General features: G+C 47.9%; 9 protein-coding genes across 11 annotated transcripts; 3 read left to right on the forward strand and 6 right to left on the reverse strand.

Moving 5' to 3' along the window:
- Positions 1–137: 137 nt before the first annotated feature.
- On the reverse strand, positions 138–3,434 carry LOC6729150 (cytoplasmic aconitate hydratase). The gene is made up of 7 exons (XM_002104435.4): positions 3,305–3,434; positions 3,152–3,244; positions 2,911–3,080; positions 2,120–2,849; positions 1,958–2,058; positions 1,123–1,894; positions 138–1,064 (listed from the first exon to the last, which is right to left on the reverse strand). Exons 1-7 carry the CDS (start codon positions 3,315–3,317, stop codon positions 235–237), a joined length of 2,709 nt encoding a protein of 902 aa, XP_002104471.1. The 5' UTR covers positions 3,318–3,434; the 3' UTR covers positions 138–234.
- A 245-nt stretch (positions 3,435–3,679) lies between these two features.
- Positions 3,680–5,215, reverse strand: LOC6729151 (E3 ubiquitin-protein ligase RNF220). Its single transcript, XM_002104436.4, has one exon. The coding sequence runs from the start codon at positions 5,062–5,064 to the stop codon at positions 3,871–3,873; it is 1,194 nt and encodes a 397-aa protein (XP_002104472.1). The 5' UTR covers positions 5,065–5,215; the 3' UTR covers positions 3,680–3,870.
- Positions 5,216–5,764: 549 nt separating this feature from the next.
- Positions 5,765–9,585, forward strand: LOC6729153 (transmembrane protein 47). 2 transcript variants are annotated; one of them, XM_016177303.3, is made up of 7 exons: positions 5,769–5,932; positions 7,252–7,534; positions 7,610–7,685; positions 7,754–7,940; positions 8,011–8,160; positions 8,218–8,280; positions 8,346–9,585. In XM_016177303.3, exons 3-7 carry the CDS (start codon positions 7,635–7,637, stop codon positions 8,504–8,506), a joined length of 612 nt encoding a protein of 203 aa, XP_016035802.1. In that variant the 5' UTR covers positions 5,769–5,932; positions 7,252–7,534; positions 7,610–7,634; the 3' UTR covers positions 8,507–9,585. The 2 variants fall into 2 exon arrangements, with proteins under 2 accessions (XP_016035801.1, XP_016035802.1); XM_016177302.3 differs by lacking the exon at positions 7,252–7,534 and having other exon boundaries at positions 5,765–6,325.
- Positions 9,440–12,296, reverse strand: LOC6729154 (mitogen-activated protein kinase kinase kinase 7). 2 transcript variants are annotated; one of them, XM_016174912.3, is made up of 5 exons: positions 12,101–12,296; positions 11,730–12,029; positions 11,218–11,397; positions 11,028–11,163; positions 9,440–10,966 (listed from the first exon to the last, which is right to left on the reverse strand). In XM_016174912.3, exons 1-5 carry the CDS (start codon positions 12,149–12,151, stop codon positions 10,788–10,790), a joined length of 846 nt encoding a protein of 281 aa, XP_016035805.1. In that variant the 5' UTR covers positions 12,152–12,296; the 3' UTR covers positions 9,440–10,787. The 2 variants fall into 2 exon arrangements, with proteins under 2 accessions (XP_016035805.1, XP_016035804.1); XM_016174911.2 differs by having other exon boundaries at positions 10,833–10,966; positions 11,028–11,153; positions 12,101–12,242.
- A 36-nt stretch (positions 12,297–12,332) lies between these two features.
- On the reverse strand, positions 12,333–19,462 carry LOC6729155 (endoribonuclease Dcr-1). The gene is made up of 4 exons (XM_002104440.4): positions 16,724–19,462; positions 15,063–16,671; positions 12,909–15,004; positions 12,333–12,846 (listed from the first exon to the last, which is right to left on the reverse strand). The coding sequence occupies exons 1-4, from the start codon at positions 19,355–19,357 to the stop codon at positions 12,436–12,438; spliced, it is 6,750 nt and encodes a 2,249-aa protein (XP_002104476.2). The 5' UTR covers positions 19,358–19,462; the 3' UTR covers positions 12,333–12,435.
- Positions 19,463–19,464: 2 nt separating this feature from the next.
- LOC6729157 lies at positions 19,465–21,410 on the forward strand. The gene is made up of 4 exons (XM_002104442.4): positions 19,465–20,421; positions 20,479–21,090; positions 21,150–21,203; positions 21,272–21,410. Exons 1-4 carry the CDS (start codon positions 19,618–19,620, stop codon positions 21,341–21,343), a joined length of 1,542 nt encoding a protein of 513 aa, XP_002104478.2. The 5' UTR covers positions 19,465–19,617; the 3' UTR covers positions 21,344–21,410.
- Positions 21,289–23,959, reverse strand: LOC6729158 (protein vreteno). Its single transcript, XM_002104443.4, has 6 exons — positions 23,548–23,959; positions 23,074–23,484; positions 22,192–23,008; positions 21,939–22,123; positions 21,687–21,880; positions 21,289–21,632 (listed from the first exon to the last, which is right to left on the reverse strand). Exons 1-6 carry the CDS (start codon positions 23,856–23,858, stop codon positions 21,475–21,477), a joined length of 2,076 nt encoding a protein of 691 aa, XP_002104479.2. The 5' UTR covers positions 23,859–23,959; the 3' UTR covers positions 21,289–21,474.
- LOC6729159 (chromobox protein homolog 1) lies at positions 23,933–24,940 on the forward strand. Its single transcript, XM_002104444.4, has one exon. It carries the CDS (start codon positions 24,051–24,053, stop codon positions 24,762–24,764), a length of 714 nt encoding a protein of 237 aa, XP_002104480.1. The 5' UTR covers positions 23,933–24,050; the 3' UTR covers positions 24,765–24,940.
- LOC6729160 (mitochondrial ribosome-associated GTPase 1) lies at positions 24,779–25,940 on the reverse strand. The gene is made up of 2 exons (XM_002104445.4): positions 25,667–25,940; positions 24,779–25,606 (listed from the first exon to the last, which is right to left on the reverse strand). Exons 1-2 carry the CDS (start codon positions 25,863–25,865, stop codon positions 24,834–24,836), a joined length of 972 nt encoding a protein of 323 aa, XP_002104481.1. The 5' UTR covers positions 25,866–25,940; the 3' UTR covers positions 24,779–24,833.
- Positions 25,941–26,019: the final 79 nt, after the last annotated feature.

The raw sequence follows: 26,019 nt of genomic DNA on the forward strand, positions 1-26,019 counted from the left end.
ATGATTCACCAGCAGGCGTTAGGCAATTTTACCAGGACTGCTTTGACCAACGGCATTTCTGCTATCGATATCACTCAGAGCGCGCAATTTGAAATATAAATTATTTCAAATATTTGTTTTTTGTAATAAGGATCATCTCGCAGATGAATGTCAAATTTTATTTCCCATCACATAATAACAATAAAAAGTCGCCTAGAAATGCATATGGAATATAAAAGTCAACGAACGCACTAACTAATCCAGCATTTTGCGTATCATATAGTTCAAAATGCCGCCGTTCTTGTAGTATGTTATGTCCACCTCGGTGTCGAAACGCAACGTGGTCTCAAAGACATTGCCATCAGCATCGACCTGAATCCTCTGGCCGGGCTTAAGTTCACCCTCGGGCAGGACAATGTTGTACACCTCCCTGCCACTCAGTTTCAGGGTATCGGCGCTCTGGCCAGGCAAGAACTGCAGCGGAATGATGCCCATGCCCACCAGATTGGAGCGGTGAATGCGCTCGTAAGATTCAGCTATCACCGCCTTGATGCCCAGCAGGAATGGCCCCTTGGCGGCCCAATCACGTGAGCTGCCGCTGCCATAGTCCTTGCCCACGACCAGAACCAAAGGTGTTCCTTCACTCGCATACCGTTCCGCCGCATCGAAGATGTCCATTTCCTCGCCACTGGGTACGTGCAGGGTGCTGGGTCCCGTCTTGGATGCCAGTTTGTTGACCAGTCGGATGTTGGCAAAGGTTCCGCGTGCCATCACCGCATCATTGCCACGTCTAGATCCATACGAATTGAAGTCGCGCGGCGTTAGACCCCTTTCCGACAAATAGCGCGCTGCCGGTGACTTTCGTGCAATGGAGCCGGCTGGCGAGATGTGATCGGTGGTCACTGAATCACCGAGAAGCAGCAGACAGCGAGCCTTCTCGATACCTTTAAGTTTGGGCAGCGCACGAGTCATGCCCTCGAAGAACGGTGGCAGTTTGATGTATGTTGATATTCCACTCCATGGATACAACTTGCTATCAGACACCTCCAACGTTTGCCAGTCCCTGGATCCCAGTTGAATTTTGCCTGTGATAGCGGTCAGTTAGCATAGAGCTCCGGAAAGTTCATGACCAGCTATACTCACTGTACACCTCCTGGAACATGGCGGGAATGACGTGCTTATGCTCTACCTCCTGAATCTCGCTGCGTGTTGGCCAGATATCGCGCAGGAACACCTCCTTGCCGGTGGCATCCACGCCCAGCGGTTCGATCTCGAAATCAATATCCACACGGCCGGCAATCGCGTAGGCAATCACCAGCAGCGGACTGGCCAGATAATTGGCCCTGGTATTGGGATGGATGCGACCCTCGAAGTTGCGGTTGCCCGACAGGACGCCACAGCAAACCAGACCGTTCTTCTCGATGGTGTTCACCACGTTCTCATCGAGCGGGCCCGAGTTGCCAATGCAGGTCATGCAGCCATAGCCCACAATGTCGAAGCCCAGCTGCTCCAGATAGGGAATCACACCGGATTCCCTCAGATAGTAGGTAACAACGCCAGATCCCGGTGACAATGAGGTCTTGATATACGGCAGAATACTCAAGCCCTTCTGCACAGCATTCTTGGCCAGCAGACCAGCGCCCAACATCACCGAGGGATTCGAAGTGTTCGTGCACGAGGTGATGGCGGCGATCACAACAGATCCGTGACCTATCTTATAGCTCTTTCCATCGTCCCATTGGAATTCACCGCTGGCAGCCAAGGCACTGGGAGGTATGGCGAATCCCTTGAAACCGACAGGACTTATGAGACACGACTTGAAGTCTTCGCACATGCTGGAAACTGAAACGCGATCGTGCGGTCGCTTGGGCCCCGAAACCGAGGTCACCACGGTGGATAAGTCCAGAGTTACAGACTGCAGGGTAAAAATGTGATTTGTTAGTATGTATTTGCATTGGAAAAACAGAATCCCACTCACCTCCGTGTATTGGGGATCCTGATCCACAAGGGAATAGTCACGAAGTTGTCGAGTGGCCTTCAAATACTTCCGGATAATATCGATTTTCTTCTCGGAGCGATCTAATATCCAAATCCACGGATATCAAGTAAGCAATTTAGATAATGTTTAAGATTGACTTACTGGTTTGGCGCATGTAGCTCAGGGTGTTTTCATCGATTGGGAAGTAACCCACAGTGGCTCCATATTCCGGACACATGTTGCTGATTGTGGCGCGATCCGCAATGCTGAGCTCTGCCACTCCGGGGCCGTAGAACTCCACGAACTTACCGACGACACCAAGCTGACGCAAATGCTTGGTAATTGTCAGCACCAGATCGGTGGATGTGGCCAGCGGGCCCAGTTTGCCCTCCAGCCTATAGCCAATCACCTCTGGCAGCAGCATGGAAATGGACTGGCCCAACATCACGGCCTCCGCCTCGATGCCGCCGACACCCCAGCCGAGAACACCCAATCCATTGATCATTGTGGTGTGGGAGTCAGTGCCCACAACGCTATCCGGATAAAGGATCTTAGATCCGTCCGCTGAACTGTCACTTTCGAAAACCACTCGGGCCAGGTACTCCAGGTTAACCTGGTGCACAATGCCAGAGCCGGGTGGCACAATTAGCATATTGTCAAAAGCCCGGGCTCCCCATTTGAGGAAGGTGAATCGCTCCTTGTTGCGCTGGAACTCCAGCGACTCGTTCTTGGTCAATGCGTCCGAGGAGCGAACGAAATCAACCTGGACGGAATGGTCGATGACCAGGTCGGCGGGACAGATAGGATTGATTTTCTCAGGATTGCCGCCCAGCTCGCGGACAGCATCCCGCATGGCAGCGAAATCCACGACCGCGGGAACGCCAGTGAAGTCCTGAAAGCAGGGAATATCTTAAGAAATTACATACAAACATCATATACGTTTTGATCCACACCTGCAATATAACACGAGCAGGCTTGAAGGAGACCTCCACATCGCTGGTTCCCTGCTTCAGCGATGGTGTCCATCCCAGTATGCTCTGCACATCCTTCTCCAGCACATGGAAGTTGTCGCAGTTGCGCACCGCTGATTCCAGCAGAACGCGAATGGAAAAGGGCAGTGAATCTGTGGGGGGTTAATAATATTCATAAAGATAACAACAATAATGATAACGAACAACAATAACGACTACTTACCATATTTGCTGTCGATGGAGGGCAGATCAAAATACTTGTAGACGTTGCCGTCCTGGGTGAATGACTCCTGGAACTGGACAAAGGGATTGGCGCCTGCAAGGAAGACAGGATTAGCTTACAAATCATATACTCCTTTTCGCAATTAAATCTTACCGGAGCCGGACATTGTGGAAAAATTGAACAGAAGACCAAGCAATGTGATATAGAGATGGGCGCGTGAGGAACTGCTACGAGGGAAAAGGTGCTCATTACTAACGCAAAAACTATATTATCGATAACTGAACATCAAAACAAACCGGTACACAGTAAAAAATATTTTTTAATTACTTCATATAAAATATACCTATAAAATGTAAAGATAAAATAACTCTTTTTTCGATGAATCGAAAAATAAAATTCGAAATTAATATTGGATTGGTTGCTTTTTTATTTTAGTTCAAAATGAGGAATGTAACATAACTCGTGTGCATATCTTTAAACGTTTTCCTTTCCTACATGCTAATTTCATTAAATAAACTTAAATATTAATTATGTTTTCTGCGGTTTATTGTAATAGTTACATGGTAGGCTTATTGTAATGTCACGTATTATATTCGGTATTTGTAATCTATATAAATAATATGTATAGGGGATTATCATCTACAGCTGCGTTGGTATGCAAAGCCTGTTTTATGGCGCAAGCAATTTGGCAGCGGGGATAACAAGTCTGTGATGGACGTCTACAGGTAGATTCGTCGCAGGTCCTTCGGCGTGGTGATCGAATTGCACTGCGGGCACAGCTTTCGCGCGCCGAGCGTCTGTAGCCAGCACTGCTCGCAGTGGACGTGCCAGCAGGACACGGAGATGGCGGGATTCTTGTAGTCGTCGATGCAGATCAGGCACTTGTACTTGCCCTGCGCCTGCTTCTCGTAGAGCCGCAGCTTGGCCTTCAGCGATTCGATGATTTGCTGCTGGTTTTGGGAGGTGGATCGCGTGGAACGCGACGTGGATGGCTCCTCGCTGGCTGGTGGAGCCTCCACGTTACTGGTGCTGGCAGTCTCTTGCTCGGTGGCTTCGCTGGAATGGTTGGGCTTGGGCCCATCGCTGGAGGAGATAAGTCGGCGCACGTAGCTGGTAACATCAGCCTCGGAAACATTTCCTGTGTCCTCGTTGACCAGTGGGATCACATCGCCCTCGCCATACTGCGTAGGACCATAGATGTGAGTGTCATCCTCGTCCACGTTGAGATCCTCGTCCTCGTCGTCCTGCGCCTGCTGACTGCCATTGTATTTGATCGTCTGGCCCAGGCCCAGGGCGGAATAACCTCCCTGCACGAGAGTGGACACGCGAATGCGCTTCTGTCCCGCCCACTCGTACTCTTCGTACTCCTCGCTGTCCTCCGAGTCCTCACTCGAATGTCGCTCTCCATTGGCCTGACCATTGCGGCGGCTCTGGCGCAGGCACTGATTTACATGCTCTTGGATGTTGGACTGCGGAAAGTTGTGGTTGCACACGGGACAGGTGGGTTGGCTCGATTCGGCAGCGGCTACGGACGGAGTTGTTGCCGCTGGAGGCGGAGCAGCTGCTGTCGTAGGATTTGCAGTTGCTGGTGGGGCAGGAGAAGCCGGACGCTTCCTGGTGCGTTGGCGCTGACGGGCCTGCCGATTGCGCTGCACCCGCTGGAACACGCTCCACGGTTGTCTACCCCCCGATCCCGAACCGGATTCCTCGGACGCGGTTGCTCCGCTAGCTGGGTTCGGTGGAGTGACAGCGCTAATGGGATTGTGCAATCGCTCCATCTCCACTTGGCAGTGATCGGCCACCTGACTGCGCTTGATCTTCACGTCGCATGTGGGACAGATCACGTCGTCGTCGCTGTTGCTGCTCAAGTGCTGAGCGAAGTTCTCGCCGTTGGACACCGTGTCCGTGGCCATCGATACGTTGGGTCCACCGCGGACTCTTAAGGGTAAACGAAGTTAAAAGATTCTATAGTCGGATTTTGTTTTGTTCGATAATCTGTCCAAGCCACGCGACGCCGATTTCTTGCGTTCTCGTACGGTGGAAAACGGTCACACTGATTTCGGCATTTTTTCGTGTCGGTGCAAGTGGTCATTGCGATATACATCGTAAAATCGGTACAAAAGCGCCAAGTACAGTGATAAGTAAATGTTTAAGTAATAAAGAAAATTTGTTCACTTAAAAATATCTTAATAATAATTGATTATTTTTTGTTTGAATTCCGTGTTAATCAAGTCTAACAGTAGGAAAATTTCGGGGTTTGCATTTGACATTTCAACGACTCTTTTTGACCTTAATAAAATAACCTTTTTTACAATAAAGTAATAATAATAAAAACGTACTGATTTCCTAATATTTACTTTACTCTGATTGGTCTTTCTTAATACAGCAAGATATAAATATTATCAGATAGCGTTGTTTACATGCCCGATATAACATTTGACAGATAGTGTAGCTCTCGCTGTTAGGAAATTTTTACAAGTCACAGCCCCCGCTTTGATAAAAGTATAAACGTCGGAAATGTTTTTTTTTTAATTTACTTACTTCGTTGAATTAAATAATTTGTCGGTAAATGTAAGTTAACTGATAGTTGCATGCACTTATCGCTATCGAGAAATGTCCAGTCAAAACGATAGTATCGAGACAACATCGATTTAAGTTCCAGCTCTATGAGGGAAGCAAAACATTATTATTTTCGTCGTTTTTATTTTTTGATTATATAGAGAAGTCAGTGGTCGAGGAACATGTGAAAGTGGAAAAGCGACAGAGCTTTTCAAGCAGAGTGTAAGTGCACACAGGTCGAACCCAAAAGCGACGCATATTTTTGCGAAAGTGCAAAGCAGACGGCGAGAGTGTGAAAAGGCAGCGAAAAGAGAATAGAGAAAAAATATAGCAGCCAGTTTCTCGTGGGCGTGAGTGTGTGTGCGTGTGCCATATTGTTAAATAAGGCAGATATAGTAAAACAAACTCAGAAAGAACAGCAACAACAATGCATCAGCAGTACCAACAGCAGCAGCAACAACAACAACAGCAGGGTAACCTTGTTGGCTACAACAACAAAATGAACGTCTTGCCCAATTACACGCTCAGCGGAATGAGCTCCTTTGATGCCGAATCGCTGCCAGATTATTCAGAATTTGATTCCGAATCGGTAACCCTGGACTATTACAAGGAAAGGTATATTCCTGAACTCAAACAGATCGCATTTTGTTTTGCTTCCGTTCTTTCGCATAGCACACAACACACACACACATAGAAACATACGTGTATAGAAATTCCCTCGCCCTTGCCATTGTTGTTGTTTTGCATTTGGCCGTTTGCCCCAATTTTGCCTGCCGTTACCGTTACGTTCTATATAGCAATTAACCGTTATGATCCTGTTGCCATGCCACTCACCCGCACACACACACACACACAAAGTCGGTACTCGTTCATCTGCGAAATGTGTTTTTGTTTTTATTCCACATTTCTAGCCGCTATATGTAAAACTATATTTATCTCCGTCTGGCCCGTCGAGATTCGTTAGACGAAACATCTACTTACACAAACATATGCATCTTTGCTTGCGTATCTGTATCTTGAAGATATTAAAATTGGCAGGGAATCGTGCGAATTAGGCATAACATGCAGTTTTAACGAAGTTTTGATACACTTTCTCTTTGTAGACAACTAGTATGCAAGACCGATATGATATTTTATATATGTAAATATATTGTTCAAGATGCTGATCTATGTTTTTTTTACAAATGTACATAATATGTCAAAAGTCTGACAAACTCTATTGTACCGACAGTTAGGGTATAACAATGGAATGCGAGTGGATAATTAGCATGTCGGTATTTCCAGTATTTCCAGCACTACTGTAGGTTTAATTGTCGCGTTGATGCAGTTCGATTGGAATAAGCCCCATAATAGTTAGCCCATTGTCTTTGTCGATGTTGTTGCTCGAGTTGTTTTTGCATGTTGCTGCTGCTTACTTAACTGCCTTGATGTAAACAAACATGTTGTACGAACCATGTGCGCCAGTCGCTCTAATCGAATGTCACCAATTTCTCTATTTCCCGTCCCGCTAACTAACAAATCCCCCCCTTTTGGCAATACAGATGTTGAACGGGCTGCTTCCGCCAGCAATTTGAAATTGAAAACGCATTGGATAAACCTCAGCGCGCAAACCAAAAGCAATAAAACGCCAATTGAAGCATTTATATTAGATTGTTAAAGCCAACCGGCGTAGCATTTACTTGCCTGCCCCAAAAAAGTAAAAAAAAAAGAGAAAAGAAACCCTTCCAACATCCCACTAAGCAAAACTAACCAAGAAACGCATTGAAACGCATTCCAATTAGTAGCTGCGGGCAGCACATTGCCTGCATATACATAGTCGATAAGGTGAGTTTGGCTGGCCTGATAAGCCGGTAAAAAAACTCCCTCCCCCGCAATTAATCACAATTATCATGCACGCAGTGTTCTACGTCCACCAGCGGAGAAAATGGCGCCGACCACGACGATTGAGACCATCACAATCACGAGGCCGCTGAAGGTATGCATTTGGCCTAAAGTTTCGGAAACGCTTACAGATTGCACCGACTGATTTCTCTGCCCTTACAGGTGATTGCCTTTATCTGCGGCGTCATCGTGGTGGCCCTCATGATTATGGCTCTGGCGTCCACAGATTGGTTAATGGCCTCGGACTGGCGGCAAGGTCTCTTTGTGCACTGCATCGAGGATGATTCGGTGCCGCCGCTGCCATTCAATATCCAGGATCCGCCAGGATGCTACTGGACCCGCGATGTCGGTATGTATTGCATAAAGAAACAGCAATCTTAAGCTCGATTTTAACATACAATTCGTATAATGTCCCTCAGGTTACATCAAGGCCACAGCCGCTCTCTGCATCATCACGCTGATAACGGACGTCATTGCCACAGTACTGACAGGTCTGGGCCTCCGGACGCAGAACCATAATCTAAAGTATAAGTTCTACCGTATAGCAGTATTGGTGATGCTTGTATCCTGTGAGTAACTAGCTGAACTTATGTCAGAATCACATGTTGAATATTACTTTTTCGCAGTGCTGGCCGTATTGTCCGCCTTGATCGTATATCCAGTATGCTTTGCCGGCGAACTAACCATGGGTATGATAGCCTGAAATCTTGATGATGAACTTCCCACTGACTTGTATCTCCATTTAATGTTATAGCCAATCGGCGAGTCTGGGAATTTGGCTGGGCCTATGGCGTCGGCTGGGGTGCGGCCATCTTCCTGTTTGGGGCCGTTGTCCTGCTGCTCTGCGACAAGGAGTCGGAGGAGATCTACTATAAGGAAAGGAAAATCGTACATGAAAACCAAATGCGCGCCTAGGCAAGGCCGCACGACCTGCCTGACGTCGTTCTGTAGAATAAGTATATAGCAACCAACCGACAACACACACAGACACATAGATTTCGATTTAAATCAGACTCAAGAACAGAAGCAATTTGCAGCTAAGCGAATGTGTTAAAATTATGATTGTGTATATCATGACCATTTCAAACCAAAAATCCGTAGCCATCTTACACCCCAGCCCCCACCCAACATCTTATAGTACTCGGCATTTGTTTAGATGACGTTTCCCCAATGAGTTTATTTTGCGTTCGTTCGTTTCGAAAGGTAATCGTAGACAAGCCACAAACACACGACCCACATCTATCATGTAGTCAGTCAGTCAGTCACATGTATGTACGTCTAGGAATTCTGAAAGTTAATCGCATTAACCAAAAACCCCTACATATATACAATTGCGTGCCACATGAGTTCCGCAGCATTGTAGGCAACTTTTAGAGCTTGCTTTTCCGTAGAAAACTGAGAGCAGGTGCCAGTTGAAATTAGACCTCTTACAATATTGTACTCATACTCGTACACAGCTACATATACATAGCCATGTGTACTCCCCATGTATCTCAATCCTAATCGTGAGCAGAATCCAAATTAGAATTTGTATATGAACGTAATCGAGAGACTAGATGCAACCACGACATATAAAGCCACAATGTCAGCCACATTGTCATTGTCAACGTTTCATGCCGATTACGCTTTCAAAACATTTGTTCTCCATTTGTGCTCCATATGTATATCCGTTTCGAATATTATGAATTATGTGTTTGTCCCAGTGTATTGTGCGGCACACAACACCAATTGTACTCGAATATATGTGTTGCTCTTTTACCTTTTGTAAAATAGTTTTACCAAACAGTCCAGTACTCAGCTTGTACTTGAACTAATGTCCCCGAGCCGTTCAGTTATATGTTTTAAGCCAAGCCGACTTTTAAGTGTAATCATTCGTTTGTAAACTCCTATTTCGTAATAATTTATTGACACCTGTGTTCTTACCACAACCGAAAACATATCACACGCAACTGACAGCAATAAAACGTTTTTGACACCTTTTGTTAACACTTTAAGATCATATATATTTTTCTTTTTTTTGCATTTTTTGCATACACGATAAGTTTGTTTAAGTTGTAAGCCAGCATAAGGTATGAGTATTGGCGATATCGCAACAACTATAACTAAGCCATCCTTTTCCATAATTCAACGTTATCTCTGGATTTGTTAGTTTATCAGCAAATCATTCGAATTCGTCCATCACATCTCGCAATCAGAACATCTTTATGTTTCGTTCGTTTTCGTTTTTAATGAGAAGATTTTGATTCAACGCCGAAATGAAGCGAAGCAAATGCAACCAAAATTAAATGCGACCTAAATTACAACAATACAAAGGGAATATATATGCTTGAACATCCATATATCCATATATATATGAAGACATTGAACAAATCGTAGGCAGGAACGTGCGGTGAAAAAAAGACGAAACGAAAACAATTATAGCGAGTATAAAGACGACAATTATACCAAAACCAATTGAATTAATTAAACTATGCTTACATACACGCATGTTTATATATATATATATATATAGTTATATATATAAGTTTAAAGTATGTAACAATTAATGCAATTAAAAAAAGAAAACCAAACGGAATAAGTAAGAAAGCAACCTATAACTAACGAAACAATTATACTCCAAAAACGAAACTCTACGAAACGTTACAGTTTTCCATTGTGTAACTAACCAACACATGAGCGAGGATCATTTTGTTTTAACAAGCAAGCAAAATATATATACAAACACATATGAATATATTTATTAAAAGCGTTTTAAAATTTAATTTTTTAAATTTACATTCGATAGAAGAAAAAAAAAAAAAGAGAAAAACCAAACATCACCAGATTAAGTAACATTATCAGTAACAAACGTATTGCTAGTGATCCATATACTGTAAAACATATGCCTAGATCATATTTTATAAATTCCCTATATGCATACCTAATACCTAATACCTATACCCGCATCTAACGAAAATAACGAATTATGTACTTCCGCAAATAATTTTGCAATTCACTGGATATAGCCTTGAATTGAATATTTGGCGCTCCACAACCCAAAAAGCATCTAACCCACCCACCCAACCTATCCGCATAATCCGTACAGCATCCCGTACAATGTAAATACTTCAGGAGAGTTTTCAAGAAAATAAAATAGTGTTTAACGTTCACAACGATATCTGTTTTTAATGGCGAACGTAAAAGGGTGGAATTAGTTCTATGAGTAAAAATCCAGCGCTGGAATGTGTCCCGCCTGACTTAGGATGCTTCCCGTGCTTTGGGAAATCAGTTCCATGGAAAATCTTTTGCTGATATCCGGGTCCCAACAAGCACTTAAAAGAGCGACTATATCCGCGGGGCAGCCAGCCATAATGTAACTTAAATCCGGTCTTTCGCCTGAAATCATTAGATCATTACATAATAATAATAATAATAATATCGAGCAATAATGCCTCGCCTTCATTTATAGCCATGTACAGTTCAAAAAGGGTATTATATTGCTCAAATGGCTCCTTGCGCGACAATATTTCCCAAAAGGTAATTGCCCAACTGTACACATCGCACTTTTCATCGGGTTTGTTGCCTTGGAGAACCTTTTGAAATTATTATTCAATTGGATTCGAAATCAAACTACAACTACTCCTTACCTCTGGCGCTTTGTATCTGCAGGTGCCCGCATTGCACGATATCGATTGCGATAGATCCACCACAGTTCCAAAGTCGCAGATCTTCAGCTTGAGTCCCTTCTCGCAGAGCAGTGTATTGAGTGGTTTTATATCGCGATGAATGACTGCTTTCGGCAGCATGCCATGCAGATAAGCTATGCCCTATGAAACCGTTGTATTAGTGGGCACAAAAGCTAAACGCTTCTTTCTACCAAAGACACTGGAATAACAGGATACGATTTTTTTGCAAAGAGAGCTCCAGGCTCTCTTGAATTTGTGCTCAAGAGCGAGAGAGCGGAGAGCTCTACAGCTCTACGCATACAGTGACAGCCGACAACTGTATGTGTGCACACACGTATGTTCATGCATTTAAATTTGACAAAATATGCAATTCATCAATATTATTTTTGATCAATTCGCACACCATGTAAACAATTCATGTTTTGCATTATTCTAGTGTCTTTGCTTCTAGTATCATCATCACCATACCATACCTGAGCGATCTGATGCGCCCAGTTGAAGGCGTGGGCATGCGAGTAACTTGGCTTGCTTTCCGCATGCAGAAAACTGGACAGAGATCCACCGTCTACGAGCTCCATCAGCAGCAGGGCGCATCCCTCGTGCCTCGATGTGCCGTAGAGCTGAACTATGTTGACATGGCTGGCCTTTGTCAGCTGGTAGATCTCCCTTTCAATCTTTTTGTCCTCACATCCCTCGCGAATTCTCTTCAGCGCGATCTCTCGATTTCTCCAGATCGCCTTGTACACGCTGCCATAGAATCCGGTGCCTATGAGCTGCAATGCAATTACAATGCACTTGGTAATTATAATGCCATCCCATCCAGATGGCCGTGGATAATCATCACCTCTTTTGTCTGGATCTCCTCATAGGGAACACCCTCTACTGTACCGGCCATAGCTTATCAAATGGCAAATTCTCACTAAGTTTAATTCGCGAAAAGTTAGGCATGTTAGGCATTAGCTTATCTTCGACTTTCGTTTGATGACGATTTCTTTTCTTATCTTATCAACATCGATTTCCTCTGAGATAATACCTCATAATGCAAGGTATAAAACAAGATAGGGAATTCTGCACAGTTATTCGACATAGACAATCTATTTAAGATTTGTACACTTAAAGTTCTTATGTCTAAAAAAATGATCATTAAATCTAATGAAACACGTTTGCAGCGATGACTTCTTAGTCTTTTTTGGCTATCAAGCCCTGCTTTTTGAGCTGGCGCAATGCGCATTTGGCCGCCGTGCACTTGGCAATGCGATAGTTGCGCCCGATGCCACGGAAGGTTCCTTTGCAGAAGACATCCACGGTAACGCGCACCCGTCGCCCATCCGCCAGCTTCTCGGGCTTGCCGAACTTGGCCGTTTCCGGCTCCAGCTCGAGCAGCTCCCGAATGGGCGATTTTGGCACTGAGTTGCTGAACTGCTCGATCTCCGGGCTCATCATGTTGCTATATACGTGCCACACCACGTCCAGCGACATGTTTGAGTCGAGGAAAATGGCACCTGCGATCGACTCGAAAACATCGCCCAATGCCTTGGGCACCTCAACGTCCTCGGCATCATCGCATTCCTCCTCGGACAATAAGTAGTACTGAAAGCAAGTAGAATATTACAATTAGTTGTCGTATTATTGGTGACTTTCCTTTAACCCACCTCCTCACTGATGCTGTGTCCATTCTCCTGCTGGATCCGCACAAAACGGTCAATCACATCGTTAAGGCCCGGCGAGAGGTGCCGGAAGAACTTGTGGAAGCCATGGCGAACAGCCAGGGAGGCGAATATTGTGTTATTCACCAGTGCTGACCGCAAATCCGTTAATGCGCCTGGAGAATGCTGGCGGGGATCTTCGTATAAATGCCGCGTAATGAGGTAATCAAGAACAGCATCGCCCAGGAACTCCAAACGCTGATAGCAATCCGTCAATCGATTGGGCGTGTAACTGGCATGTGTCATGGCTTGCAGCAGGTACGACCGATCCCGGAACTTGTATCCCAAACTCTCCTCAAACTCCTCAAAGCCGCTTAGTAACTGGTCCAGCTCCTCCGTAGCGTTGGGAGCAAAGTGCAGCAGTGGACTGCGCGGCGTGGGCCACGCACCGTAAACGGTAACCACATTTTCGGCGTTCGGTTTGGTGCTACCGGGTATTCGTTGCTCCTGGTTACCCCCGTCCAGCTGCCTGGTGATAGGGAGCACTCTCACGCCCAGCCAGGCCATAAAGAGTAGTGCCCCTCGTGGTCCGCACTCAATGAGATAGGCTCCAATGAGGGCTTCGACGCAATCGGCAATGGACTTATCCGGAATGCTGTGTTGCGAAACAAGATTGTAGGGAATAAAACAGCTGAAATCATTGCAGCTGTCATTGGAGTCGTCAAGTTGTCCATTTTGGGCACCCCCATTCTGCTCCAAGCCCAGGGCATCGGCTTTTTCGCGAACCATCTCGCAGATTTGCACGCTGCTTAGGTTCTTGATGTCTAGCAGATCTGCCAGCTTCCAATGGTGAGTGGGGATCTTCGCCTCGATGAGCGCCTTCTCCAGCTCCTTTGGCACATAGTAGCAGGGTGGCAACCAATTGTCGTGCGGCTCGAATTTAGTGGCTATCATATATTCACCCAGTCTCTTGCGTCTGCCCAGACGATAGAGATTGAGGTTGGCAACCTGCTTCGAGCGCAGGTGACTTAGTTTTCCCTCGTGCACATTCTCGTAGGTGATGTACAAGTAGGTGGTAATGGCATACTTCAGAAAGGAATCTCCAATTGTCTCCAGTCGCTCCAGATTGATGCCATCGTTAGCATTGGACATTGTGAGGGCTTGCAAAATGATGCTGGGACTGGGTCCTGGATGGCCAACTAGATCCGGTTGTCGATCGAAACTGAAGCCAGCTGGTAATATGGCTGATGATATGGCCTTTGTGGGAGTAGGTGGCTGAATTTCCATTCGTTCGTATTGCAGTTTCAGTTGCTTTTCATCCAAGTTCAGCCGATGATGATCGTTGTAGTTGTCAAAACTATCTCCACATCCCATTACGCTGTAGGTCTCCTGCTCATGGCTCGCTACCCAATCTGCATTCAGCTCCACTAAATCCGACAGCAGAAGCTCACGCCTATCACCCAGCTTTTCGGCCAGCACATCCTCATTTACATACGGCAGCAGCTGCTTCAATAGCTCCATCATCGAAACCTTTGCAACCTGAGCCTCAGCGGCATCACTTCTTTTTAGAACCAACTGCTGGTCGTGCGGCACCAACATGCCGCCGGATTCAATTTCCGTTTTGAGCTTAGCTATGGATTCTTCATATCTTATAGTGGGAGGTTCCTGCTGGTCCCCATGATCAAAATTGAATCCGATGAGCAGGTTCTTTGTCTCCTGGTACTGCCGCTCGTTAGCATTGGTCGCCTGGATGATGGACAGCTGCTTCTGGCGCTTTTCCACTTCCTGCGCGGTTTCGATGGTCTCCGCCTCGTTCTTGGAGGTGAACGCAATGCGTCCCGCATCGATATCATCTGCCACATCGTCGTCGTCCGAACTGTAGTTGTGATGCATGTAATTGAGCGGACCTGCGTTATCGTCGTCGTCATAGCTGGACCCAAGCGAATTGTCCGAGTCATAAAAGTTAAATGTGGGCTTTGCCGTACCCTTTCCTTTGCCCTTGCCACCCTGCTTATTCTGACTGTTCTTTGGACCCTTGAAGCCACCTTCGTCATTGCTCACATCCCAAAATGTGGGCGAACCGTAGCGCGTTTGCTGATCACCTGTAAGATGAGATTAGAGATTATTTTTGATCCTTAGCAAGGGATTTAAATAACTTACAGAACTTAACGTTTGCCGGTAAAACTGGGAGATGGAAGGCGTCATCCTCGTCGTCGTCTTCTTGGTTAAAACTAGCTATATCGTCGGCCATATCGTTTGACCAAGTGCCTATCTCAATGAAGTCATCAGCCTCTTGCAGCTTCTCCTCTCCCTCAATGATTAGTTCGATAGCACTTTTCTCAACCTTATCGTCTTTTGAATCCTTATCTAGTTGGGTCTCTTCACTAATCGGCTTCTTCGCAACTTCAACTAAGTCTTTGCCATTAATAGTATCATCCTTAAGGGACTCCTTTTGTTTAGACTCCCGCGATTTCTTGAGCACCTCCGATAGACTCCACCCAAAGTCCAGCATGGGCCACTCGAAATCCTCATCTTCGATTTGTTGCCTTCCCAGCCCCAGATCCGCAGAAACCTGTTTCCGAATATCGTCGGCCAACAGAAGCCCATTAATGCGGTATAGGATGCAGGGCAGGCACACGGCAGTTCGCCACAAGGAGGCGGGGAATGGATGCACAGTGCAGAGCTCTGGCACAAGGATCTGCTTCTGCTCGAGATTCTCGCGCTTTGCCCGCTTGGTCTCCTCCGAACTAGTGGGCAGAGCAACGCCCTTGCGATTAACGTATCGTGGAGTGAGGAAGTTTAAACGCGCGCTGGTGTGATCCACATCCAATAGCGGCTGCGAGGCATTCTGTATTTTCAGACCATACTTGACGAGGTAGTAGTGCTTGAACGTGCGGTAGTTGTCACCAGGGAAGCAGCTGAGTGGGGATAGATGTGGACATATCTCCGCCACATAGAAATACTGCGGTTGATCCTGGTTGCGATACCACGGCATAACGACGGCATCCTGGAAGCGTTGGGCATCAAATGGCTGCGCCTGGCGCTCCTTATCGGGCACTGCCCGTGGCATTGTATTTCCATTGGCTTGGATCAGCTCCAGGAACTGCCAGTCGATGTGCTTCCCGCCAGCTGGTGCCTTCACAGTGGGCACAATGAATACACAATTCTCCGTAGAGTCCGGATCGAAGAGCATGAGAAACTTTTGCAAACGCAGTACATTGGTGAACGTGTAGTTTAAAAATCCGTTGATGCAGACTATTTGTTCGCTAGTTAGAATCACGCGCTCCTTAGCCAACTCCAGGGAAACCTTTACCTCACCGGAACGCGTGAATATCGAGAAAGCACTCAGCTTGGGTATACGTTTGGTGGTTAGGATGCCGAATCCCTGCTGCGCATCTTCGGGCGGATAAATCTTGCGTCCCCGCGTGTTTTGCTCTTCGGGAATCGGACATTGGAGCGTCAGTTGGATAAAGTACAAATAGCATGGTGCTCCGGCAACTGGACGGCAATCGCAAAATTCGGATGCAATGCGTTTGTAATAGTACTGACGCCGCTTCGTTGTTCCCGGACGAGGTTCATCGCTTAGCTGCACAATCTGTTCGTCCTCTGGCTCCAGTTCAAAGCACTCCCAGTCCGGCTCCAGGGCGCGAAATCCCTCCTTGCCGATAGGCTGCAACTGATCGTCTAACTCACCGATCTTGTGCAGTTCCACGCAAGCCTGCAACGCAGCCAGTCGGCGGGCCAATGTTTGCGTTGGCATCGGAAGACCCTAAAGAAGAGTATTTAACAAATCTTAAATAATTTGTATAACAAGAACTTACCACAATGTCATGCTTCAATGGCGAGTTGATGGGCAGTCGGAGTGTGTACTGAAACAGGGTCACTCCAGCCCTCTCGCTTTTGGTGCAGCGCCACAAAGCCGTCAACTTGGTGAACGTGTCGCTGGGCAGTCGGGCGCAGTACTTGTTGACCAAAGCTATAGCGGAACCCAGATCCACGGAGGCACCTGTGAGCAGGTGCGGCTTGGGTCGGTACGCGGCCAGGCAGGCACTAAAACGTTCCGCCTCGCTCTGCTCCTGCTCCGGCGGCTCTGTGTTGGCGCACTTGGATAGCAGCATCTGCTCGATTTCGCGATACTGTGCCATTTGGTGCACCAAGTCCTTGGTGGTGCTGGCTAAACTATGAGCAGTATCGATTTCGACTGTGGAATCACCTGTGGCTTCTGGCTCCGTTAAAGAGCTCAGCTCGCACTGGAAGCGTCTGGACTTTTGTTCTGTACTGCTCTCGCTTGGAGACGTGTTACTCATGCTGACGGCTTCGTCGCTGGAGTTGCTTGTATCCAGCTGCACAGCGGCTGGCGATTCGTCCTGGATCTCCTGTAGCTTAATGTCGCACGCTGTCGGTGGTTGTTTACTGAACACTTCGGGGTTGAGGATCTTCACGGTTCCGCGTGCCGTGCCAAAAGTATAGGGATCCGAGCCGGACGAGTTTGGCATCGCTGAGTCATCAGAGTCGCTGTCCGCCTCTGTAGTATCACCAGTCCCGCAAATATACCGATGACTTCGATCGGTCAGCTGAACTGACTCTACAGTTGGACTTGTATAACTCGGAGCCACGAGGATGACATGGTAGGCTGGAGCAGCACGGGCTCGACCTTTGCACTGAACGTAACTGCGATATGTGGTCGGCGGATCCCAGCGCACAACCAAATTGCACTTGGGCACATCGATACCCTCTTCCAGCACCGAAGTGCCGATCAGAACATTGCAGTCGTGCATCCGGAAACGCTTTAGCACCTCTTCTTGCCGCCGGTGCTCCAACTCAGCCTCTTTGGGCTCTGTGGTGGGATCTGCCACCCGGTCCGTGGTGTACTGGCAGCGTAGGAACTTGAGATCGGGATCACGCCTGCCAATCTCCGCCAAAAGCTCAAAGAGCACGCGAGCCGTGTGGTTCTGGTTGCAGTAAATCAGTGCGCAGAGCGTGTCGCTGCCATCATTATGATCCCGGTGGTGGCGCCTTGTGTACACTCGTCTACGAGTTCGTGGTTGTGCAGTGTTGGCACCAGAGCTAGGTTTCGGCTTCGCTTGAGCGGGAGTAGGAGTAGGGGCCACTCGAGCGGCGCTTCTCTTCGTCTGCCTGTCCTCTGTTGTGTGCAGAATCTGCTCAAGATTGGCCACCAGGGCTCGTGTCTCCGTCGGCGGTTGGTCCAATTGATCCACCATTCGGCACTTGCTTTCCAGCGTATGAGATAACCGATTGAAGTCCGCCTGATCCACCTGATGCCGCATCCTGCGCAGTCCGTCCGCTTGGGTGTGCACCTCTTCCGGCTTGAAGCACCTCAGTGTCTGCAACAGACGTCGCACCTTGGGGCTGGAATAGCGCTCGATGGTCTGGCGCGAATCGCTGCCACTACCCAAATGTCGCTGGAATGCGTGTTCGCAGAGGGAGTGCAGTTTGATAAGGGCCGTGCTCACTAGGCAGTAGAGCAAGTAGTGACGTTCGTGCGGCGTCTTCACCTTTAACTTCTCATTGCTTTGGTAAAAGTGATGGGCAGCTCGTTGCGTGCACCAAGGACCCATCTCGTGCAGCAAGACCAGTAGTGAGTTAATGACGTTCAGGGGGTCCACCTTGGGATCGGGTATGTCTTTCAGTTCGTCCATAAACTGGTCTGTGCCGTAGATCTCGTAGGGATCGTAGCGGTGGTCCAATAAAAAGGACTTGTGTGTGTTGAGCACATCGGCAAGCACCAGGGACAGTTCGTCCATCTCGAAGGCGGCGCACTGTACTATGTATTCGTGCGGTCGGGAACAGTAACGCAACACGGTGACAATATCACTGGCCGTCTCGATCCGGCAAAGCACACTCCGCTCCAGGGTAGCCAGCATGGCGCTCAGTTGCTGCAGCTCACATCCGGCGCTGTGCAGCGGTCCAGCGAGTCCGAGAATCCGTGGCCTGTCCGCCGGTGGTGCTGGCATGATGTGATTCTCGAACAGAGGCCTTATCCTCTGATAAACGGCGCTGTCGTGACAATCTTCCAGCACAATCAGTTCGACGCTGCTCAGCAGCAGATCGCGAGTTTCGAGCAGATAAAGCAATCCCTCTGGCCGTAGGATGGAAACGTGATAGTCCGTCCAGCAATGATCAGAGGGAGTCTGCATGTCCGGCTGCTCCTGCCACACCCGCAGGTCAGTCAAGTGGGTGAGCATCGTGTAGATGGAGCATGGTTCCGTGCTGGTGCCAACCTCGCAACTGAGATAGACACTAACGCGACCATGTCGGCGTGCCCGACGCGACAGCTCCTGGAGCAGCTTAAGGGCTATGAACTCCTTGGAACTGCGGTGGCCCAGGCAGATAATCGTGTTCCGCTCGTAGGCGGAGGCCAGCAGCTCCACCTGAAAGTCGCGCGGCGTGAACACCGTGGTGTGCAGGTTGTTGTCGCACCAGTGGAACGCCATCGTGGCTGAGGGGATTCACAAAAACACCACTGCCTCTGCGTGAATTCTATCAGAAAATCGTCCAGAGCCGGCTACTAGCGGAATGACAGTGTGACCAGGGTTTGAAATACCCTTCGCAGTTCACTTCCTTGGTCACACTTCCAGGTGGCTTGAAATTAGATTGCGCCTTGTAATAATATTTTGTTGTTAAAATAACTTATGTATTTCCGGTGAACTATACAGCCCATGTGCAGCCGGTAATCCTCTTCTTGAGCACCATAATGCGGCGTTCCAAAGCTCCTTCCATGCGCCGCGCTGCAAAGCGAGAGAGTGAAGCGGCGCCTCCCAAAGAGGAACCACAGTCACCCTGCTCCTGGCCCAAAAACAATCTACCGAGCGAATGGGGCACACCAGCGGGCACCCAAAGCCTGGGACCTCGAGAATTCAGGGCGGACGAGAATCCCCTTAAAGATAGCCGTATCTTCCATGTGCTCTGGCGTAATCAGACCACCAAAAAGCACAAAACGTGGACTGGCAACGGAACGCTGGTAGTCACAGGATCCGTAGTAACATTGAAGGATGACACCGGCAAGGTTGTGGACACCATGACATACTTTAAGCAGCAGCAACTCAAGGAGAACGATCAGTTGGAAGTGGGCAGCAAGGATGTCGAGGTTCAGGAGGAGATTAAAACCTTGGAGGAGTGCTTTACCCAGCGCCAGTTGGAAATAGCCAACTGGTGCCAGAAAATAGATGCACAGAATGGTTGTGCAGACACATCGCCACCTCCTGATGAGAGTGCACCCTATAGGTCTCATCTGCTCAAGAAGATCAAGCGCGAGGCGGATGCACTTGCTCCATCGCATTTGGAAATTAGCCAACATAACGAAGAAGAACATGTATCTTATACAGCCCCCGATTCCAGCACTTCGATGGAGAAGAAAATGTGTGCACAAAACACTTTGAAAATAGAAAATCCTCCCAAGGAGTTCACCCAATCGGAATATCTGTGTCTACTTACCCCAGCTGAATTGCAGAAAAAAATATTACTCTTCGTTTCTGATTATGCACAAACTACCAAAACAGTAAGATAGATTCAGACCATTTAGAACCATAAACAAGTCAACAAATTTATATTTCAGGGATCTTCTTTGTTGAAGGAAATCTTCCAAATTGTCTGTGATCATCCTGTGCTCCTAAAAACTTTGGGCAAGAATCCAGAGTTTAAAGAAATAATGGATGTACTGGACGCCATACTGCCGCCCTGGCCAAGCATGGGACTTTACGACTCCGCCAAGTTCGAGTTTCTACACGTTATGCTGGATCACTTAGTGGCGGAGCGAGGCGAGAAATGCTGCATCTTGGCAAACAGTGAGGATTGCCTCACCCTGGTCAGGGGATACTGCGAGAGTTATGGTTTAGACCATGCGCAGCTAGATGATCCCCAAAAAGTTAACTTATTTAATTCTCTTGCCGATGGAGAACCAATGGTTGGCTTGATTTTGACCAGTGACTTCTCGGCGCTTCGAGCTCTTCGCTGCAAGCACCTAATTATTTATAATCACAATGCCAGGCAGCACGCCAACCAACTGCTGGCCGTTGGAGCAATGGACACCAAAATATACACACTCATCACAGCCGGAGGTTCTCCGGAGGAGTTGCAATTCTATGGGCAAATGGCTCGAAGTTCAGATGATGATTCTCTAGAAGATCTTGAGAATTACCGAAGCCAGCTTATACCGAGCGCAAGTAATGTGAGTAGTTGGAATTCTTATCTTATTTATAAAACACATATTGCATTGATAACCTATAGGATCTGGCAGACTGGACCAAAAGTGAGCCACCTTTTGACTGTGTTTTCTTTGAGGTGAGATTTGTAATTATAATTGTATTTATTTACCAACTTCAAATGCGTATATCCATGTGACTTTACAGGAAACTGCTATATCGGATAGCCTGGATTGTATTCAACTTGTTTATTCAAGAAAAGTGAGAGTAAAAACTTAAACAAACAAAACCTTAACATCAACTCAAGAATATAAATGGAAACAAAATTATTTTGTTAAACCTGGAAGATTTGTCCTTTCTTTGGCCATAATTAGTTCTCACGTATTTCGCGCGAGCAACGTTTTGAGAATTTAGTCCAAACTTAAGAGCTCCTTCAGCTTTTCAATGCGAGTGGAGTAGCTATTTGTTTCCTCATCGAAAGTGATTTCACTGCAGGTGATGACGGTTCCAATGGGATAATTGTTATCCAGCCATTTGATCTGGTCATCGGTGGGCTTCTCAGGCACACCTACGAAAAGCGAGTCATATAAATAATATAATTATCATTGGAGTGCCTACTTACCAATCAAATCCAGCTGTGTGGTCATTATAGGGTAGATAAACTGCGGCGGATAGGGACGTATGTCGGTGACATGGGTTGGCACTATGTTTCCGTAGTCAATGAACAAAATGCTGGGATAACCATCGCCTATCAACTCTACAGAGAGACCTCGACGCCATTTGCCTTCGTACTTGGCTATGCAAAGCTCATTTATCCTAAATAAACGAGGACGTTAGTCAAATGGGCCAAAGAAAGTAAAGAGAGTAACTTTACGACGGTGCGTAGATTGCGCACTTGGCAATCTTTTCGCCATACTCCTGTATGTCTCGCTGGATTTTGGTGACTTCGTAAACCAAATCTATGGAGGTGCAGTAGATGAAGCCGCAGTTGAGGAATGTGTTGTCCATTACCGCTACATTTATGTTCTTTCCAAAGCGCAAGGGAATGTATGGAAGGAACTGAAACCAAATAAAGGCATTACAAATGACAACTGTGTACTTGGTGTTTTTTTTAAGTTCTGGCTTACGTCCTCTTTGTATCCCAGGTCCGACACAGACGGCTCCACGGGAGTTAGGATGGTTTTGAAAAGCCGGTTGAGGCTTCTATTAATATCGATCTCGGTCATCACCACGACCTGCATGCCCTTGCTGATATCGTACTCACGTGACGAGTACTTGATATTGAAAACTAGGGACTGGTCGAGTTCGTACATGACTTCCCTTATGTTGGGACCCACAAAGCGCCTGGGAACTCCGCGTAATTTAACGGCTACGGGATAGCAGGCCAAACCAGCTAAATACGAACTGCATTCATACAGACTTTCTAGCTGCGTGACTTCAACACTTCCGAAATCAATGCACACTACATAGATATCCTTGGTATCAACCACGTTTAGCACCATGGCGCGCGACATATGTCCCTCGAACTTGTAGAGCACAATTTGTCCGCAGACTGGCGTACTTTGCAGTTTGGAGGCATCTTTGCCTAGCATCATTACCTCCGTGAGAACTGTGTAATAGGCGATGTCAATCTGAATGTCCGCCGAGCGCACATAGACCACGTTAGTCTGCTCGAATGCAGTAATTCTCACTTTAGATCCGGACGGTGGCAAGCCGGGTTTGGGGTACTTCCGGCCCACCTTTTCGTCAAGGTTAAGTATCTCACCCTTGCCGCAAGCTTGCTTATGCTGCTCTGCCACATCGGCGAAACAGGAGGCATCGCAGATGGGCATTTTGCAGAGCTTGCAGAAAGTGTCTGTCCAGTTTTGGCAAACCACGCACTTGCTGACGCCGTCTTCCAGCAGGCTTTTAGTTTTATCCTCTTCGGGGACAGCAACCGTTGACCTAAGTGGTGCAGAAACGATACTCGTTAGCTAATCAGAGGCAGGTGACCAGGTGGCTATACTAACAACGGAATCGTTCTGCCAGAACGAAAGTGCAAAACGACCTGCGGAATCCTTGTCTCATCCTTAAGCTTGTAGATATCATGGCGCTCCAGGGCGAACTCGTACTTGACATTGAGATAGCGTTGAATGGGGTCGTTGGTGGCCAACAATGAACCGCTTTTGTAGTCCTCTTTGGTGACCAGAGGTGGCCGGAAGAACTCCGGATGCTTTTGTCCTCCGGTCGAAACGGGAACCTCTCTGTTGCGATTCACTGGTGTACGTTCGGTGGCCGAAATTGCTGGGCCCGGTGTTGGCATTGGCTCAGTGGAACTCACCGGATCACTGGTGATTTCCCGCTCCTTTTGCGGGCGACCAGTGATGCACTTGATCAGGTTCGGGTAACGCTGCACCCGCTGTTGCGCCGTCTCCAGGGAACTGGAAAAAGGTTTATACGCTCGAATTATTGAATAACCTGCGAAAGTGATTAAAGAAACCCACGCGATATTTTCAAAGTAGACAAAGTAAACGCGTGACAAGCGGCGGAACTCCATCTCCTTGATGAGCGCCCGCCCAAAGAAGTTGATCAGCATCTTTTCGGTCACATAGGGACTGCTTTTGGGAACCACCAAGTATGGATACTTCGCCTGCCTGGTGGCACGTTGCTCCTTTTCGTCCTTGGGCGGCAGCGCGGCTTCCACGATCAGATTCTGGCCAGACTCGTTAGTGTAACGGTTGTTCGCTTGATCATAGTATTCCCTGGACATCGGATCGAATGCGGACCACTCATCCTGCGAGGATTCGGTCTCCATTGCACCTGAGCTTTAAAATTTCACCTGAATTCGAATTGCAAGCGCGTGCTAGTGTGACCGTTTTCTATGCTGTCATGAGTAAGTTGCTATTGCAACTGTTGTTGGAGTCAGCAAACGGTCACACTGGCACTAGTGAAAAAAACGAAGCCGATTTTAAATATTGTAAACAATCTTGTGAAAACACAATAAAAAATGGTTAAAAACGAGCCCAACTTCGTGGTGGAGCGCATCATGGACAAGCGCATCACCAGCGAAGGCAAGGTGGAGTACTTCATCAAGTGGCGTGGCTACACGTCGGCGGACAACACCTGGGAGCCCGAGGAGAACTGCGATTGCCCGAATCTCATCCAGAAATTCGAGGAGTCGCGCGCCAAGTCCAAGAAGCGCGGCGAGAAGAAACCCAAGTGCGAGGAGATCCAGAAGCTGCGCGGCTACGAGCGCGGCCTGGAGCTGGCCGAGATCGTGGGCGCCACGGATGTGACGGGTGACATCAAGTATCTGGTGCGCTGGCAGTTCTGCGACGAGTTCGACTTGGTGCCATCGGCACAGATCGTGGAGAAGGATCCGAAAATGCTGATTGAATATTTCCAGAAGATGGCGCCTTACTCCCGTCACATTGCAATGCGAATGAAGGGCGTGCCGGAGGAGCTGCGTTTGGCGGCCTCGCGCACCAGTTATCCGCACACTAGCAGTGCGCCCGTCGAAGTGCCGCCGGAGGTCGATCAGGCCGCTGAGTTGGCTGGACATCTCGGTGGAATGGCGCCGCAGGTGGACCAGGTGCCGCAGCACCATGCGCCCATGGATCTAGCCGACGATACCGACGATTTGGCCAGCGTTTCGTACTCGATTCCAGTGCCCGGCGTTGGCGACATTGCCATCGATGTGCCCATGGCGGAAAATCAATAAGGACTCAAGCAGAATCGACTGTTCAGTGTTTAATCTTAGCCCCTAAGTTTAATTCGTACATATGTAAAGCTATCTGAAGCCACTGGGTTCGTCCAGATTTATGTGACCCAACTGGCCGGAGCGAAAGAAGTGAATGAACTTTCGCGCGGCCGCCAATAAATTTGTCATCACCTCCACGCGTCCGTCGTACTGCTTGACCTTGTGGAACAGCTCCTCCCGATGAGCGTACTCCGCCAGCACGGCGCTGATGTCGTCACTGGGTCCGGAGCTGAGCTTGAGCATCTCCACGTAGTCGTATTTGCGGTGGGTATTCAGCCAGTACAGCAGGTAGTCGGCTATCAGATCCTCGCCCACAATGTGATCGGGAAGGCAGCCCACCAGGGCCAGCTTCATGCCCATTTCATCATCCTTAATGGAGGGCTGGAGGATACCGGGTGTGTCGATCATGTAAACAGGCGGATTCTCTTGGATTTTGATGCGTTCGCCGACGGATCGAGTTATACCCGCCTCGGCACCCACGCGTGCGGCGCTCTTCTTCTTGAGATGCACATTCCGCAGCACATTGATCACGGAACTCTTGCCCACATTGGGCACGCCGATGATCATCAGATTGTGCTCGGCAGCTTGGGTGCGATTGAAGCGACTGCTCTCGCTCACGAGGCGCGTGGCCAGGGGCAGGATGTCCAGCACGCCGTTGTTGCGCTGATCCTTGCAGTTGGTGAACAGGATGTGCTGCAGTTCGGGCTGCTGCCTCCTCAGCTGCTGGAGCACGCCCTTCTGCTGTTTGGCGCCCAGCAGATCGACTTTGTTCAGCACCAGAATATGCGGTTTAACGCCACTTCCTGGGGAATAAAGCCGTATTAAGTGGTTGTATTGTATATTATGGTTGTAAAAGTACTCACCGGTGATTGTGTCAAAGAACTGGGAGTTTCTGCCCGCCAATGGGATGCGTGCATCGTGAATCTCGACTATGCAGTCCACATTTCGTAGTTTTTGCTGAATTTGCCGCATACCCTTGGTCATGTGGCCGGGAAACCAGTTGATGCGCTGCTTGGATGGCAGCCGGAAGGCATTGCGGAATGGATTCAGCTGTGCTGCCATGATGCGAAATCCATGTAATGCTAGCGAATCCAAATCAAAACTTTCAAACAGCTGTTGGCCAGTGACGTAACAATTGACCCATGGCTCTGTGTGGTCACACTAGTGGGAAGTTGGCTGTTGGGTGTGGTAGCACTGGCTGATTCAAATTTGAATT

Source organism: Drosophila simulans, chromosome 3R (assembly GCF_016746395.2).
Source record: "Drosophila simulans strain w501 chromosome 3R, Prin_Dsim_3.1, whole genome shotgun sequence".
NCBI lineage: Eukaryota > Metazoa > Arthropoda > Insecta > Diptera > Drosophilidae > Drosophila > Drosophila simulans.